The sequence below is a fragment of the Octodon degus genome, unplaced genomic scaffold (assembly GCF_000260255.1).
Source record: "Octodon degus isolate 3935 unplaced genomic scaffold, OctDeg1.0 scaffold00012, whole genome shotgun sequence".
In the NCBI taxonomy this organism is placed as follows: Eukaryota; Metazoa; Chordata; class Mammalia; order Rodentia; family Octodontidae; genus Octodon; species Octodon degus.
Genome location: NW_004524588.1, coordinates 7,655,155 through 7,669,580, shown reverse-complemented (window position 1 = coordinate 7,669,580; position 14,426 = coordinate 7,655,155). Strand labels below are relative to the sequence as shown.

At 37.9% G+C, this 14,426-nt stretch overlaps 1 protein-coding gene across 2 annotated transcripts in view; it reads left to right on the top strand.

The window, feature by feature from the left end:
- Window positions 1–1,746: 1,746 nt before the first annotated feature.
- Window positions 1,747–14,426, top strand: part of Lmo3 (LIM domain only 3) — a 59,228-nt gene continuing 46,548 nt past the window's right edge. The window contains exons 1-2 of one of the 2 annotated variants that reach the window (XM_004626102.1): window positions 1,747–2,164; window positions 7,350–7,563. In XM_004626102.1, coding sequence (XP_004626159.1) covers window positions 7,358–7,563 — 206 coding nt within the window. In that variant the 5' untranslated portion in view covers window positions 1,747–2,164; window positions 7,350–7,357. Of the gene's footprint in view, window positions 2,165–3,168; window positions 3,361–7,349; window positions 7,564–14,426 lie in introns of those variants that run through there. The other variant, XM_004626101.2, reaches the window with a different exon arrangement.

Below are 14,426 nucleotides of genomic sequence, written 5' to 3'. Positions count from 1 at the left end.
CATACTTCTCCCTCCCTCCCTCTTCTTCTCAGTACATTGGCTGAGAGAGAGCACAGAAGACACACACACACACACACACACACACACACACACACACACACTGGGGTGCTTTCAGAGTGGCTCCAGCAGAGAGGTGGGGTAGTTTAGCCTGAGCTGTGTGGATGGGTGAGGCGCATGTGCGCCTGTGTAGTCGGGCCAGAAAAGCCAAACTTAAGAAATCTGCTTATGTACAGAGCAAACCAACTGAAGGGGTTCTTACTAACCTGTCGTCTGTGAATTTCGTTATTTTTCAGGTTAGTTCTAAGTTTTCTTGCCTTTTAAAGGGAGAGGAAAGCAAACCACATAGGATTTTAGTAGGGGCCTTGAAAAGGGAGGGGGCAAAAAATAAGTTATTGATGCTAGACTGGTATTCTTTATGCAGATGAGCAAAATTAAAGTTAAATATTCACTAGGACTGCTTTGCTTATTTTTTTTCTTTAAAAAGAATTAGATTAGAACTGATGATGTAGGGAAGAAAAAGTTTTTATAGTTCAGCAACTGAGTCTCTCTTGCCTTTTAAAACATGACAGCCAGTGTCATTCAGATTTGCACTATTTTTAAGCTTGACCTTTGACAAGGCTTTGTAAAGCCTGGTGAGGGAGACTTTTAAGAGCTGGGCAAAGGGAGGATGACTGAAGTTTGAAAACTTACAAAACCAGTAAGATATGTTACAGCTACCAATGGCCTTTACAGATGCAAAGTGAAGAAGAGAGGAGGATAAGAAAAATGGGACCTCTTTCAAGAAAGAAAACTATCAGAGAAGGCCTTACATGATGATAGGATGGCAATGGTCGGAGAAAGTAGGGCTCTTTATCCCAAATAGCCTTGAAAATACAGTTTTCAGAGCTCTTGAGTGTTTTTCGCTTAAGCATGTAAGTTTTAAATAGTGAAGAATCCAAGTAATCACAGGAAGTACGTTTCGGAGTGGAGGTAGGGGGTCAGCATTGGTTTATGGGGAACAAGTTCACAGGCTGGTTCTGGGCCATTAGAAAGGCGGAAGGGACTTGCGAGTCCTCGCTGGACCTGCTCGTGTGACAAACTTAAGAACAGACTTCAGAGCTCCTGAAGGGAAGACAGACACTGGGCGACTGTAGGGCCCCTCCCCGCCCCCTAGGTTTCTTAAAAAGGAGGTGTGTGTGCTTTGGCCACTGAATCCTATAGTAGTTTGAGTCCCTTGCTTTTATTTTAATTTCTTTAATTGGTCGCTTCAGAAATGGCTTTAGAGAGCAATTTTGCTTTAACTGTGGCCATCTATTCCAAAATGCCCCAATTATTTTAAGAACCCTACCCTTTTCTTCTTGGAGCTCTTTCGCAGGAGTTCATTTGGACGGGTCCAAGAGGTAGGGTCCTTCCCAAGTCGACTCCGTGCAGAGGTCGCATTTTGTGCCCAGGGGTCCTCCCCAGCGCCTGCGAGGAGCATATGTACGCGGTCGTGCTGACTGCACTCACAGGCTTGTAAATTTTCACCCTGGGAAATTAGCAACAAAGCCCGATCTGTCTCCTGGCTGCTTTGCACTTTCCTTCCGAGGGCGGCTGTACTAACTGAGCTGCAAAACAGGAACGCAAAAGCGAGCGAGGGAGCGACAGAGTGTGTGTGTGTGTGGAGAGAGAGAGAGAGAGAGAGAGAGAGAGAGAGAGAGAGAGAGAGAGAGCAGGGTGGGGGCGAGAGGTAAATAGTCTTAAATCGGAAGGGAGCTGCTTCTCTGCGGTCTTGACAAGCGCTGCCTGGGCTCCGCCGGCTCAGTAATAACTGAGTGACCTTTTCTTTGGCTGTATTATGTCTGGCTGGGAAGGGATTGCGATTTGCAGCTGAGAGCTGGGGCTTCCTCCAGCTTGGCTCCAAGCGCGCTGCTGGGGTTTAGTTGTCTGGAGCCTGGACGGAGGGAGACGGCTTCGGACTGCAGTTCCCCAAAAGGAGGACACCTGTGGCTCGGATGCGGTCAACACCATTACTTGGCGGATCCTGAAGGACCTCATTATTTTAAACTTAAAAAAATAGAGATTCGCTTCCCTTTCCTTCTTTTTTTCAAACAATGCTTCTTTTTGACCTTTCCCAAGGAGAAGCGCTACAAAGCAGCCACTGCGCTCACTGAACGGCCTCCCCCTGTATTGCTTAATTGAGAAGGTAAGTGTAGCAACTGTGTACACACGCGGCGGCTTATTTGTGGTGTGTGTGTGTGTGTGTGTGTGTGTGTGTGTGTGTGTGGGCGCGCGCGTGCGTGTGCGGATGCGGGTAATTTTTTTTCCCCCTTCCGAGCCTCTCTCCTAATGAGGCATAAACTGGAGCTGCAACCCAGCTCGGCGCTGCAACTTTCACTCGGGCTGCATCTCTACTGAGACGGTTTTGTTTAAATCATGTGAGGCTTCATTATTTTTATGATGAGACATGAAAGAGACGCAGGCGGAAGATGTTAGTGGAAGCAGCGAGAGCGGTTGCAGCGCGGAACCTCTCAAGTAGGACTCGGTGGCTAATAGTCAAAGTTCACCGGGAACGGCAGCATTTCTGCACCCCTGACTCCCCGGGATAGAGGGGCAGGGAGAGTTTGCAAGTGGGAAACGTGGGACGTGAGGTCGGTTTTAGGTGTTCCTCTGGACCCCCCATGCATACTCGCTCCAATCTCTGCCCCCACCCAAGAGTTGAGATTACCAGCTTCCGATTGTTGGGGACACTTCTGCCTCTTCCCTCTTCGGCCACAAGGACACAATGTGGTTCTGTTGTGGTGGAAAAGTGACTATGCTGGAGGGGGGCGGTGTGAAAGGGCCGGAGCAGAGCAGTTCCGTGGAAGGAGGCGCCCGCCCATGTGCTAATAGGTTGAGATTCAAACTGAGGCAGCGCATTGGTACAGGGGCTACTCAGACTGCTGTTATGAAATACGAGTCAGATTTATGATCTTTTTCATATTGAACATGATATGCTATGCTAACGCTGCATGTGACAGTTTAATCAAATCCATTTGTTACCAGGAAGCTAAAAAGGGCCGCTGGGATTTTAGGATTGCGGGCAGAGTTAGGGAAGCATGTGGCTTTGTCATTCGCCATCATTTTGCACACTGCCACGCTGCGAGGGGCTCCGTTTGTGCGCTCTGTCTTGTCCGACCGCCCTCATCCCTTCCCCCACCCCCTGCCTCCACCCCGACCCTCTCCCAAAGTGGCTTCACTGTAGTCGGTCCTCGGTGGTGTAGGCTGCGTATCAAGTCCACGCTTGAGCCGAATCGAGGAGACTCCGTTCTACTTCTACCTTTGGGCTTGGTGCTCAATGCGAAGCCGCAGCAACTCAGGCACGCCTAAGTCAACTCATGCAGAAAAGGGAGAAAAGTTTTGGTAAGGTTATGATCTATCATAGATGCGCTTTGCCGGCGCTCTGCACTGCTGGCTGCTCGAAAGCCTTCCTGCTCTTCGGCTGCTTTCTGTGCCTTTCTAAAAGATCCAAAATATTATTGTTGTAACTGCTTTGAAAGACTGCTGCTTCAACCAATTAATCTTGCTAGGTGCAACAAATGCTGCTACATTCTTTGCGATCCACCCCTGTGTGGCTGGAAAGACACAACCACAAAAGGCTGGAGCATAAACTCCGCAAGGGGTTCTTTGTTAGAGTGTATGTATGTTTCTTATTTTTTTTTTTTTATTTTGCATGTGAGCTGCATCAAAATTGAACTCAGTCTTGCAAATCTCTTGTTGGCCTTTGCCAAGCACTAGCACTTTGCTGCCATGGTAACTGTAATTAAACTGATAAGAGTGGAAAAATGTCAGTATCTCTGAGCCTTGCAGCTGCATTGGAGAAAAAGGGAATCAAATTGGTTCCCAGCTCCATTGCTCAAAGGGGGGGGGTGGCTACAGGATGGGGTGGGGGGCTGGGAGTTGAAGGGGCAGAACAGAGTTAAGCAGCTTCTGTGCCAGAGATCTGGGGACATCTATTTGCATTGTTGTCCCTTAGGGGGCTGCAGCCTGTAGGGACGCTTTGGGCCAGTGCACAGAGAGAAACAAGCTTTTAGGCCCAATCCAGTTTTCCAATCCGGCTGCAGGGGGGTTGGGGCAGTAGGAGGAAGATGGGCAGTAGGAGAGAAAATCTTTTGTTTGGTACCTCTTGGCAATCGAATAGCTGTGTTGGCCAAATTCTTTTAATCTGTGCCACTGCTCCCAGCTGCAGACCTGCATTCCCGTTTTAGTATGTTTTGGAGGCACCCGTCTCTCCCAGAGTCTCCTTTATGTAGCCCTCTTTCTGTGCCTTCTCCCAAATTGTCCTCTGTGGATCTTTCCACAGGGACAAAATGTTTTCCATTCACTCTATGTAGTTTGTCCAAAAAATATAAAAGACTGTGGCAAGGCACTGTAGATCTATGATTATTATTATTATTATTATTATTATTATTTCTAAAACCCTCTGTGTTGTGGAGTTGTGGTTACTTTGTTGTGTTAACTACTGAAGCTTCGACTGTGCGGATGAACAGCACAGAACAAGGGAATATAATGGAAGCAATCAACCGTTAGGCCGCCTCACAATGCAATCCAGGCAATTAAAAGCTCACCAGAGTTTAAATGAAATGGTTCCACTTATTTCTGCACACCACACTGCACAGGCTATTATTTATGTCTCTTTTTTTAATTATGATTTCCCTTAAACTGTCAAATAACTCAGAATGGCAGGGTCTCAGAGGCAATAAGAATTTCCCTCTGAACAATTTACATGCCAATCTAAAACTAGTTATGAGTCCTGGTGTGCCATAGCAACTTGTGAAATGTTTCTCAGCCGCGCAGACCTAACTCGCCCCAGACATGCTCTTCCGCAGGATCACGGGAGCCCACTGCCTGCTTTCAGACTTTCAGGTACAAGGCAGCATGGGGACTACACAATAATTCTTTTTCTGCAACTGTTGACTTGTACAGCATTGCAAAGGTTCCATGTCCAAGAGACATGAGCTGATATTCTCTAAAATAAGACAGAGGGTGGAGAGTAAAATATTAAACTCCTTTCATATGCCCAAGGCCAAATAGAATGCAAGAGTTTCAAATATTAATTGGCCTCTGAGTGCTAAATTAAAATGTCAACACAACAAAAGCATCTTGTGACCACAAGCAGGCCAGTGTTACTTGTGCCAACTGTTAGTATCACCTGTTTTAGTTGCAAAGCATTTTGAAAAGATAGCTAACCTTTTGCACTTGGTAATTGTAACACAACTATAGGGAATAGCTTAGCTATTTGCTTCTCTGTACCTTAGCTGATAGTAAGAGGATTTTCTTAATAAGTTTCTATGATTTAAAAAATAATCTTATAAATTAGGTAATGAGACTGGCTACTCTTAATATATCTCTAGGTGTTGTTATTAAGGAAATCCAGAATGCCACTTGGCAAATCAAACCTGCTTCCTCTTCCCTAGGTACATGGCTAAGAGTCACTTGGATCTATTGCGCAGTATAATTTAAGGGATTCATTCCTTGTGGAACCCTGCTAGAAAAGGATAACTAGTCCTGATCAAAGGAACTTCATTTGTTAGAAGTTCTAGAGAATGAGATTTAGCAGAGCTATCAAGGGTTATGATTAATCTACACTAGGCCCTTAGCTCCTTCAAAGAAAAGGAAGAGAAAGCAGGCTTTAGGGATACCACCTGCTCTTCTGTATAAATCCAACTGCTTCTCTGCAGCCCTGACGACCCCAGCTACACATACCGTGCAGAAAGCACAGCCCCCTGCTTCCTTGCCTGCATTCTCTTCCCCAGACCTCTGCCAGACAAGTTATTTTCTAATGAAAGTTCAACAACATAATATTAGAATGTGCAACTCATATATTATTTGTAGCTTTAAAAGTTTTCAGCTACGGGGATGCCTGGTACCTGTTATTAGTTTTATTTTTGAAAAGAAGACTTTGAAGGTAATGGGGGTAAGGACTTCACTGCAAAATATCAGAGGCAACAAGGAGTTAGCTGTTGTGGAGAACAGAGATGTATAGACAAAGATAGCTTGGTGTTTCTTTCCTTGAGACACTTTTACTTGCAGGCATATTTGGTGGTTTATATTCTTTTACATCCAAGTTTAAAACTTTATGCATAGGAGAGGCAGCAACGAAGACCAGGGGGATCTCTGGATTGCAAGAGGGCCACTTGGCTCCAAATCCACACTTAAATATCCTTCAGCTTTGCAGCAGTGCCTTAACATCTCTGGGGCTCTGCAGTATAATTTGGAAAATGAGGGTATTTGAAATTGATGATGTCTGCAATATTTTATAGCACTTAAAATGACTTATTTGATAAAGATGAAACTCTGAATATTTGGGGCAGCTTTTTTTAAAGCTGAGTGTTTGATGCTTAGAAAATAAGAAACTTAAACACAAATATCCATTGAAATAATTTCACTGAAGTTAGAAAACATAGAACCAGCTAGACTCCATATTTATGAAAGAGACACAGTTCTTGAAATTATTATTTTCCCTATATCTAATACAGTATTCTTTGCCTTCTGCACATATTCTTGTATAATTATATAATTTTATTTATATTGCACCAGCCTTCTATTATTTTACCTTTCCCCTGTAAAATATTAAGTGCATGCTTATAGCAATAAATTATATAATCCTGTACTTTAGTTTCCTATAAAAGCTTACAGTCATATAGTTAAGTATTGGGTCCTTAATAAAGGCACTAAATGATTGTGAGTATGAATATATTTTTGTTATTTAAATAAGTAATACTTTGAACTATCTAGGACACATAAAGAAATCTTTGAATGCAAACAGGCAAGATACAATTCCTAAGCTTTTGGGTGGCTCTGGTGTGTACGTAATTATAGACATCTGCACTGCTAACTGAAGTTCATGTAATCCCACATAGAATGTACTTTTCCTCTTCCATCCAGCACATATGAAGTAAAAACTTTAAACAGTTAAGCAAAACTTTGACTCCTTTAGTCTCTGTATGATTACTTTGTTAAATAGCTTTCTCTTCAGATTGTTAGCAATGTATTCACTTTTCTTCCTAAAGGAATTGCTGCATGTAAAGAGCAGGGACACTACAAAATGTTTGCATGCTATTTAACTTTACATGTAGAGTGTCATTGTGCCATATACAACATGAAGTCCTTATTATTGCCACTTCATATGTATGACTGTACCAATGATTTAGTAGGGATTTGGTAGTTTGAGATATTTTGCTTTCAAAATTTACTTTGATTTCATTTCATTACATCTATCTCTCTGAAAGAAAATCCAGTGATTCTAGGAAAAGGCACTATTAAATATTTAACTTGTGTTAGGTCTTTTGACATCTTTTCATTCTGTCTCCTGGTCTCAGCTCTCTTATTCTGTTTTTGTCCTCCTTCAGGTATACAAATGCTCTCAGTCCAGCCAGACACCAAGCCGAAAGGTTGTGCTGGCTGCAACCGAAAGATCAAGGACCGCTATCTTCTAAAGGCACTGGACAAATATTGGCATGAAGACTGCCTGAAGTGTGCCTGCTGTGACTGTCGTTTGGGAGAGGTGGGCTCCACCCTGTACACTAAAGCTAATCTTATCCTTTGTCGCAGAGACTATCTCAGGTAGGCATTCTCCTTGCACACCAGTGATGACTGGATACCTTTTAAAATCCACTTGTAAGTGCATTTCTTCTTGCCTGTTTATTTTCTTACTGCCAGCTTATGTCCCCGAAAGAAGTTGTCCTGTCTGCCTTCAACATGTTGCCCTCGTGTGTCTTACCTGAATTGCTCCTTCAGCAATACTCAGCAAAATTATTGCCTCGATTGTTTGGATTTAACTTGCATGCAAACTCATACTCAACAGTCACTTCTTTTACTACTTAGATCGAAACTGCCAGTGTGTGGTGTGAGTCAGTATCTAAGTTTCTGTTCCTTTTTCATTAGAGTATTAGAAGTAAGGTAGAGTGCGTCACAAAGAAACAGTTAAACCTTTTAAATGTTTTTGCAAAGCTCTACTTAGGTTGGGCCTTACATCCTCCTCAAGTTACTCAGCTATCCTTTCTGATTGAGGTCTGTTAGAGGAGGTCAGTTTCAAATTCCAAACTGGTAGTTATTAAAATAATTTATTTACTGTGTGGTTTTGAAAACTTTCCCCAAGTATTAGTAGGTCTTTCCCTGTGATATGAGAAACAGTCATTGCGAAGACCTGGTGTAACGTGGAGCAGCCGCACATGTCTCAGTGGATGATAGCAGAATGAAGAGCTCTACCTTTATAGAGCAATGATACCTCCACTGCACACTGCAAACCTCTGGACGGTCTCAAGATAGTGCAGGCCAATGGCAATAAAGCCACAAAGTCACCCAAACTTGTTTCCCAGCATTTTCAACATAGAGCTTCTACTAAAGGGCAATTATTTTGCTTCTCTGAGAACTTTGTGACTTGATTCGGATGCAAATGACTTATATTAATAAAGTAGGATCTATCAAATTAGAGAAATGATATATGGCATCATTTGCGGTTTCATATTTGATACAATTAATCATTTTTCTTGTCTGCCATTAAGCTATTTATTTTGAATTTTTCCCCTTATGACACAAAATTTATCAATCAGCTGTTATTCCTTAACCATCTTAGTCATTCTGGGAGGTGTTTTCTAGGGAGCCGTCTAAGTCTATAATTCAGTTATTTAAAGTCAGATTTGATCTTTATATATAAAATACATCTTTTGATTAATGGTAGTTACAAGAGGGTGAATCCAGTAGTTTATCAGCTCCTACTTTTCCCCTCTTAGAGCTGCCTGGTGTGACAGCCTCCTGAATAATTATGGCCACTTGTTACTACTTCTCTGTCTTCTAAGTGAGAAAAATGCACACAGGGTGCCAACAATGAGAAGAGACCCTTACCAGCCAGGGCGCCCTCGTGAAGGCGGCACTACTAATCAATCAGAGTTAACTCTGAAGGTGGATTCTTTCAGAACTCTAAGTCTTTGAACTTTTCTCTTTGAAATAAAAACTTTTCCTCTGCTGCTGGTGAATTGAAGCCTCATTTCCACATAAAGCATTTGTATTTGTGTTTCATACCTTAACACCTCTGTCTGGCCTAGCTTTATGCATGCTAGGCAGTAGTCACAGCTTCTTGACCCCTTTTGACTTGTACATTTGCTAACAATTTAAGTGTGTTAACTCGTTGCAATCCTAAACAAAGCATTGATGCAATCGGAGTAAGGTTAAGATAGTTTAATAAACAACAACAACAACAAAAAAATACTAAGTAAATTTTAGAAGGAATTGCTTGAAATATATCGAGTTTTAAAATCAAAAATATAAATTTGCTACTAAAGGACTGTTGCCTGGAAGACCCAGGTTTATGGTTATTAATAAAGCCATGAGCAGAATATAGTAATCTAAAGTTTCTTTTAGTCTTCCTGAGGATAGTAAAAATATGAAATGAAATTGGTATTTGATGGTCTCAAGTATGTTGCTGAAGGGAATTAATCAGGCTACTTTTCATATCAGAAATCCTTATCTCTGTTCGAAATCCCTATTTCCCTTAGAAATCCTTATCTAACAGAATGGGTGTCACCTTTGGGGTGTGGTTTTTAGTTCATTTCTGCTAGGCTCCAACTTTTAATGCCAGCTAACTTAGTACAAATATTTTATACTTTTTTCAAATATAAACCCTGGTCCTGATTGCTCATACATTCATTTCTCAGAATACAGTTTCCTCTTAAATTGGTCGTTACCCCATGAATGGCTAGTTGTTATGTTAACAGCCGAAGGTTGTTAACATTTCAAGCTAAGTTATTAACAGCCAGCTTCGCCCTTATTTAGAACTGAAGGTTTGCTGTAGATGATGCGACACCTCTGGCAACTTCAGCACCATTCAAACTTGGTAGAAGTAAGATAGAGAATTTGGTGCGTGTATTAAACATGGTGTGTTGTGTGCCACTGATTATGCCACCAAGTGTGGTGTTTAGGTTGATGTGGAAGGCATGTGTCGGGAGGAATTTGTATAGACATTTACATATGTTTCTCACAAATTAGAACGATCTAATTCTATAGGTTAAATCAACAAGTACAATCAAATTTATTTTCAAAACAATTTCTTTGATTACATACAGTCACTTTAAAATGCTTATTAAATGTTCGCTGTCTGATAGGTATATTTTAAGCAATGGTTGAAATTAAATAAGAAAAATAAAAGCAACAGGGCTGTGTAATGGTGTCTAAGAAACTCGAGTCACTGCTAATTGTCACACTTACTTTGTTCTGAAAAATATGAATGAAATAGTTAATGTGTAATGGAGATTTTTAAAATTAAGGTTTTGTGGCTACTAATTTTTTAATTTAATTTCATAAAATCAGTAATATGTTCGGTGCACAAGTAGTATCGTGTAGCTACTTTCTTGGGTTTCAAAATAATTTTTCTCCTTTCCCTCAAGTTCAGCATATTTTCTTTCCGTCAAAGTTTAACTATTGAAATTCCAGAAAAAGAGTTATTTTTGTTTTGGGTCCTTGAATATTATATAATTGCTTTGAGACACTAAACAGGACATATGTAAGTTCTAGATTTGTATTTAGTTGCTGGAATGACTAGATGACTAAAAAAATGGAAAATGATAAAGAAACAGTTGGCCATACTAATAAATTATTGGTGATTAGCATTATCTCAGGCTAGATAACTTTTATGAAGAAAGAACAGTAAAATATTTTTGCCAATGATATTCAACTTCTCAAAAAACTTTTCTCTCCAAGAAGTAAGACAAAAACACTATATATTTAATTTTGAGCAGTGAATCTTGATGTTTTTGGGCTTTTCTTTTCATTATTTTGAGAAGTGATAATGACATTTTTATAAGTTCTTTGAATAATGATGTGAGGTATTACATTGTTTGAAAATAAAATAATTTATATTATAAGATACTTTCTTAAAGACTGCAGAAACCATAATTTTGATAATTTTTTTTTCAAAAATGTTTTGCCCTTTGTGGCATAATTAGCTACATCTTTAAAAAGGAAAAGAAAAAATATTCTTCAATTTGTACACAACTCTTCTGGTATATTTTTATATTTTAACATAGAATGGAAAATGTTCATATCTGATTTGACAAAATTTACCCATTTGTCAGACTCTTTTCTTCTCTTAGAAATTTATTAGATAGAGGAAGGGAAGGATTGACTTTTTAAAACTTCTACCATGCTTTCTGACTGAAATGCTGAAGTTGATCTGTCCATCAATATGTCAAGACCCAGAACTGTATCTGTTAAAAACATGTCTTCTGTATTTATAGCTGTGTTAATCTTTTAAAGGCAATTTCATGACAAATTAGACAGAAAGCATCTTTGTACCTTAAATCAGAAGTTAAAATTGATAGTATGTAAAGTAAATGAACAATTATTGAATACAAATTAAAAGCTTAGTAATAATATTTATAAGGCTTTAGTCACTGCCATCATCTTCATTTTAGAAAGTAAGAATAAATTAATATGCGTATGTCTGAAGTTTTAGGATTAAGATTTTTGGTGAGTATTAAAGAACTGGAACTAAGAGAAATAACGAAAATGCTTTCTTTTTCAGCAGAGACACTATAAAAAATATCAGAACTTAATATTCAGACTTTTGAGCAGGTTTCTTTATTTTTTTTAAACCTGTAGCTTCCATTAGTACATTTCAAGCATGAGGTCGATCAGGCTGTATCTTGCACCCCTGTGAATACTGCCTTCCCAAAGAGTTTTCTCAAAGCTGCTTTCCCTGCTATAGTCCATGAAAGAGGCTAATAGCTTTTCCTATGTGAGAAGCTGTAAAATGTCTTATATCAAATTTAATGCAGTTTGCTATTTTTATATGTGAGCATGATTTGTTTAAAATGAAACTACCAGCAAAGAATGATGCTTCATGCTCCACCATACTTGCCAATTAACTAAAGTGATTTGAAGCTCGCTGTGCTGACTACAAATTTTATATGCTTTAATGTAATAATATAATAACTCTTAAAGAGAAGATGAAAATAAAAATTCCACGTGAAGCATAAATCTTGTTGCAACTTCATTTCATACTGATCAAACAAAACTGCTTCTAAATTTTTATATAAGGTTAAATTTTTATTAGTGTATAATTATAGCCTTAAATGTTAATACAAATATGGTTGTTAATGTTGTTTAATCTGACATTTCAGAGCACAGTTTCTTCTTTAGTGTAAAGTATTTGTTCTTATTTTCTTCATTGTCATCTTTTAGCATTGGAAGCAGTTTCCCTAGAAAGCAGTGCATTATTACTTGAAAACTTGCTTTTTATTATTTTACATTTTGAAAACTTAATCTTTTATAAGTTTCCTTATAAATACTCTCTCCTGTAAAGCTTTAATTGAGCTTTTAAACACTTTATTTTAATAATAATAACTTTATCATGTTCAAATGTCTCAGTTAACCTTTGTATTATGAAATATTTTGACATCTGAGCATATTGGATACCATAATCGAATGAGAAATACTCTCATACTCTTTGCAAATTATCTTACCTAATTTGTAGTTTTTTAAAGGTTATAATTTTACATTTATTTTTTTTCTTTTACTGTAGGAAAGTATTTCTGACTACTGTTTCAGATATTTCACATAATTATACATTCATGAAAGAGTGCAAAACAGGAATTATTATTATGTTCTATACAATATTTGAGAAAACTACACCTCTTTCTGCAGGAGAAAAAAATGGATGGCCTTTTCACCCTAGAATCCCTGAGTGACAATCACCCTGCAACAATTTCTCTTCAAAAGATTTAATCTATATTTGCAATTTCTTTCCATTTGTAAAAGTTATCTCCAATATCTACCTATCATTAATTCTACGATACACTGATTTTCAGTGAATGAATAATGACATATTTTATAAAATTCATTATGGTGTTTTGGGTTTTTTAAAAAAAACTTGAGATGTCTTCAAGGAAACTATAACCCCCAAGAATATTTTTTAAAACATCAAACTGTTTTAGTATCTATATATTTTTCTCTTCTAATGTCTTTTTATAATGCATGGAATACTCCAGCAAAGATAGTTTTTAAACATAAGATAGATAAGTTAGACATACCTGACTTAGCAAAAAAAAAAAAATTCTTTTTCTACAAGTATATTTCGGATTACTGCATCTGGAAGAACTACATTTGAGAATTGCTAAAATTGCTTATTTTGCACTTTATAAATACATAGAATGCTGGGAAAGAATCTCTATTTTTGGTTGCTCTTAGAATATATCAAAGTAAGCCAGCACTTCATTTATAAACTCACCATTAATGTCCATTAAGTGACTAATACTAAATTTTAATGCTGTGTTTTGACTGCATAAACATAATTTATTAAAGGATTACATTTTAAAAATATGCTGAAAGTAGTAATTTTCTAATGGTTTTGATAAATATATACATTGTAGAAATATAACATATGGTTCAGTTTTTGGCTTCATATAGAAATTTCATATCATAAAGGGAGAATTGTACCAATGTAAATGAACTTTGTACTGTACTATAAACATCAAGTTGTTATTTTGCTTAAAAACACTTATCCATTCCCTATGAGAATATCTTTTTCTAGTAATAATAATTTAGTACAGATCAATCGCATCATCCAAAATATTAGCTAATGGCTCTCACTTCTTCCCTATAAATATTGAAATATATAATTATAGATAGGATCTTTAAAAGAAGCAAAGTAAAAATGAGAACAGTAGTACTTTTTTAGTTGGTCAAATTATTTATAAAATATCTATTTTATTAGTCATATTTCTTTCAAAAACCACTTTTCTATTTTATTTTTCAGTTTCGTAGCTTAGTAAGCTTTGAAGATTTTTAAGATTTTTAAGATTTTTTTGGTGAGTATTAAAGAACTGGAACTAAGAGAAATAACGAAAATACTTTCTTTTGCAGCATAGATACTATAAAAAATATCAGAACTTAATATTCAGACTTTTGAGCAGGTTTCTTTGCTTTTTTTAAACCTGTAGCTTCCATTGGTACATTTCAAGCATGAGGTCGATCAGGCTATATCTTGAACCCCTGTGAACACTGTCTTCCCAAAGAGTTTACTCAAATTTATTTCCATTTTATTTCTCTAAATTTATTTCCATTTTATTTCTGTCATCTACTTCTGTTTTTTGTCTGCTTCTACAAGTTCAATATGTCTACTCTATTCTCATTTCTGCTACTGAAGTACATACTCTTTTGTTCTGAATGTTAACTATACAGTTCTCTTCTTAAGATTTTTATATAAAATTTCTTTTGAAGTGGAACTTTCCTCCACGAACAAAGAAATGTGCCATTTGGATTTTTATCTCGTATAAAAGAAGTTCTATTGCTCAACTTTTTTGTAGTCTTTATTTTAGGTATCAGTGTATTACCTCTTTCTAATGGGATTAGGATGGACACTTTCAAAATTTTGTTAATCATACTGAATATCGAACCCAAGCCCTTTCCACAGCTACAACCATAATGTTTTC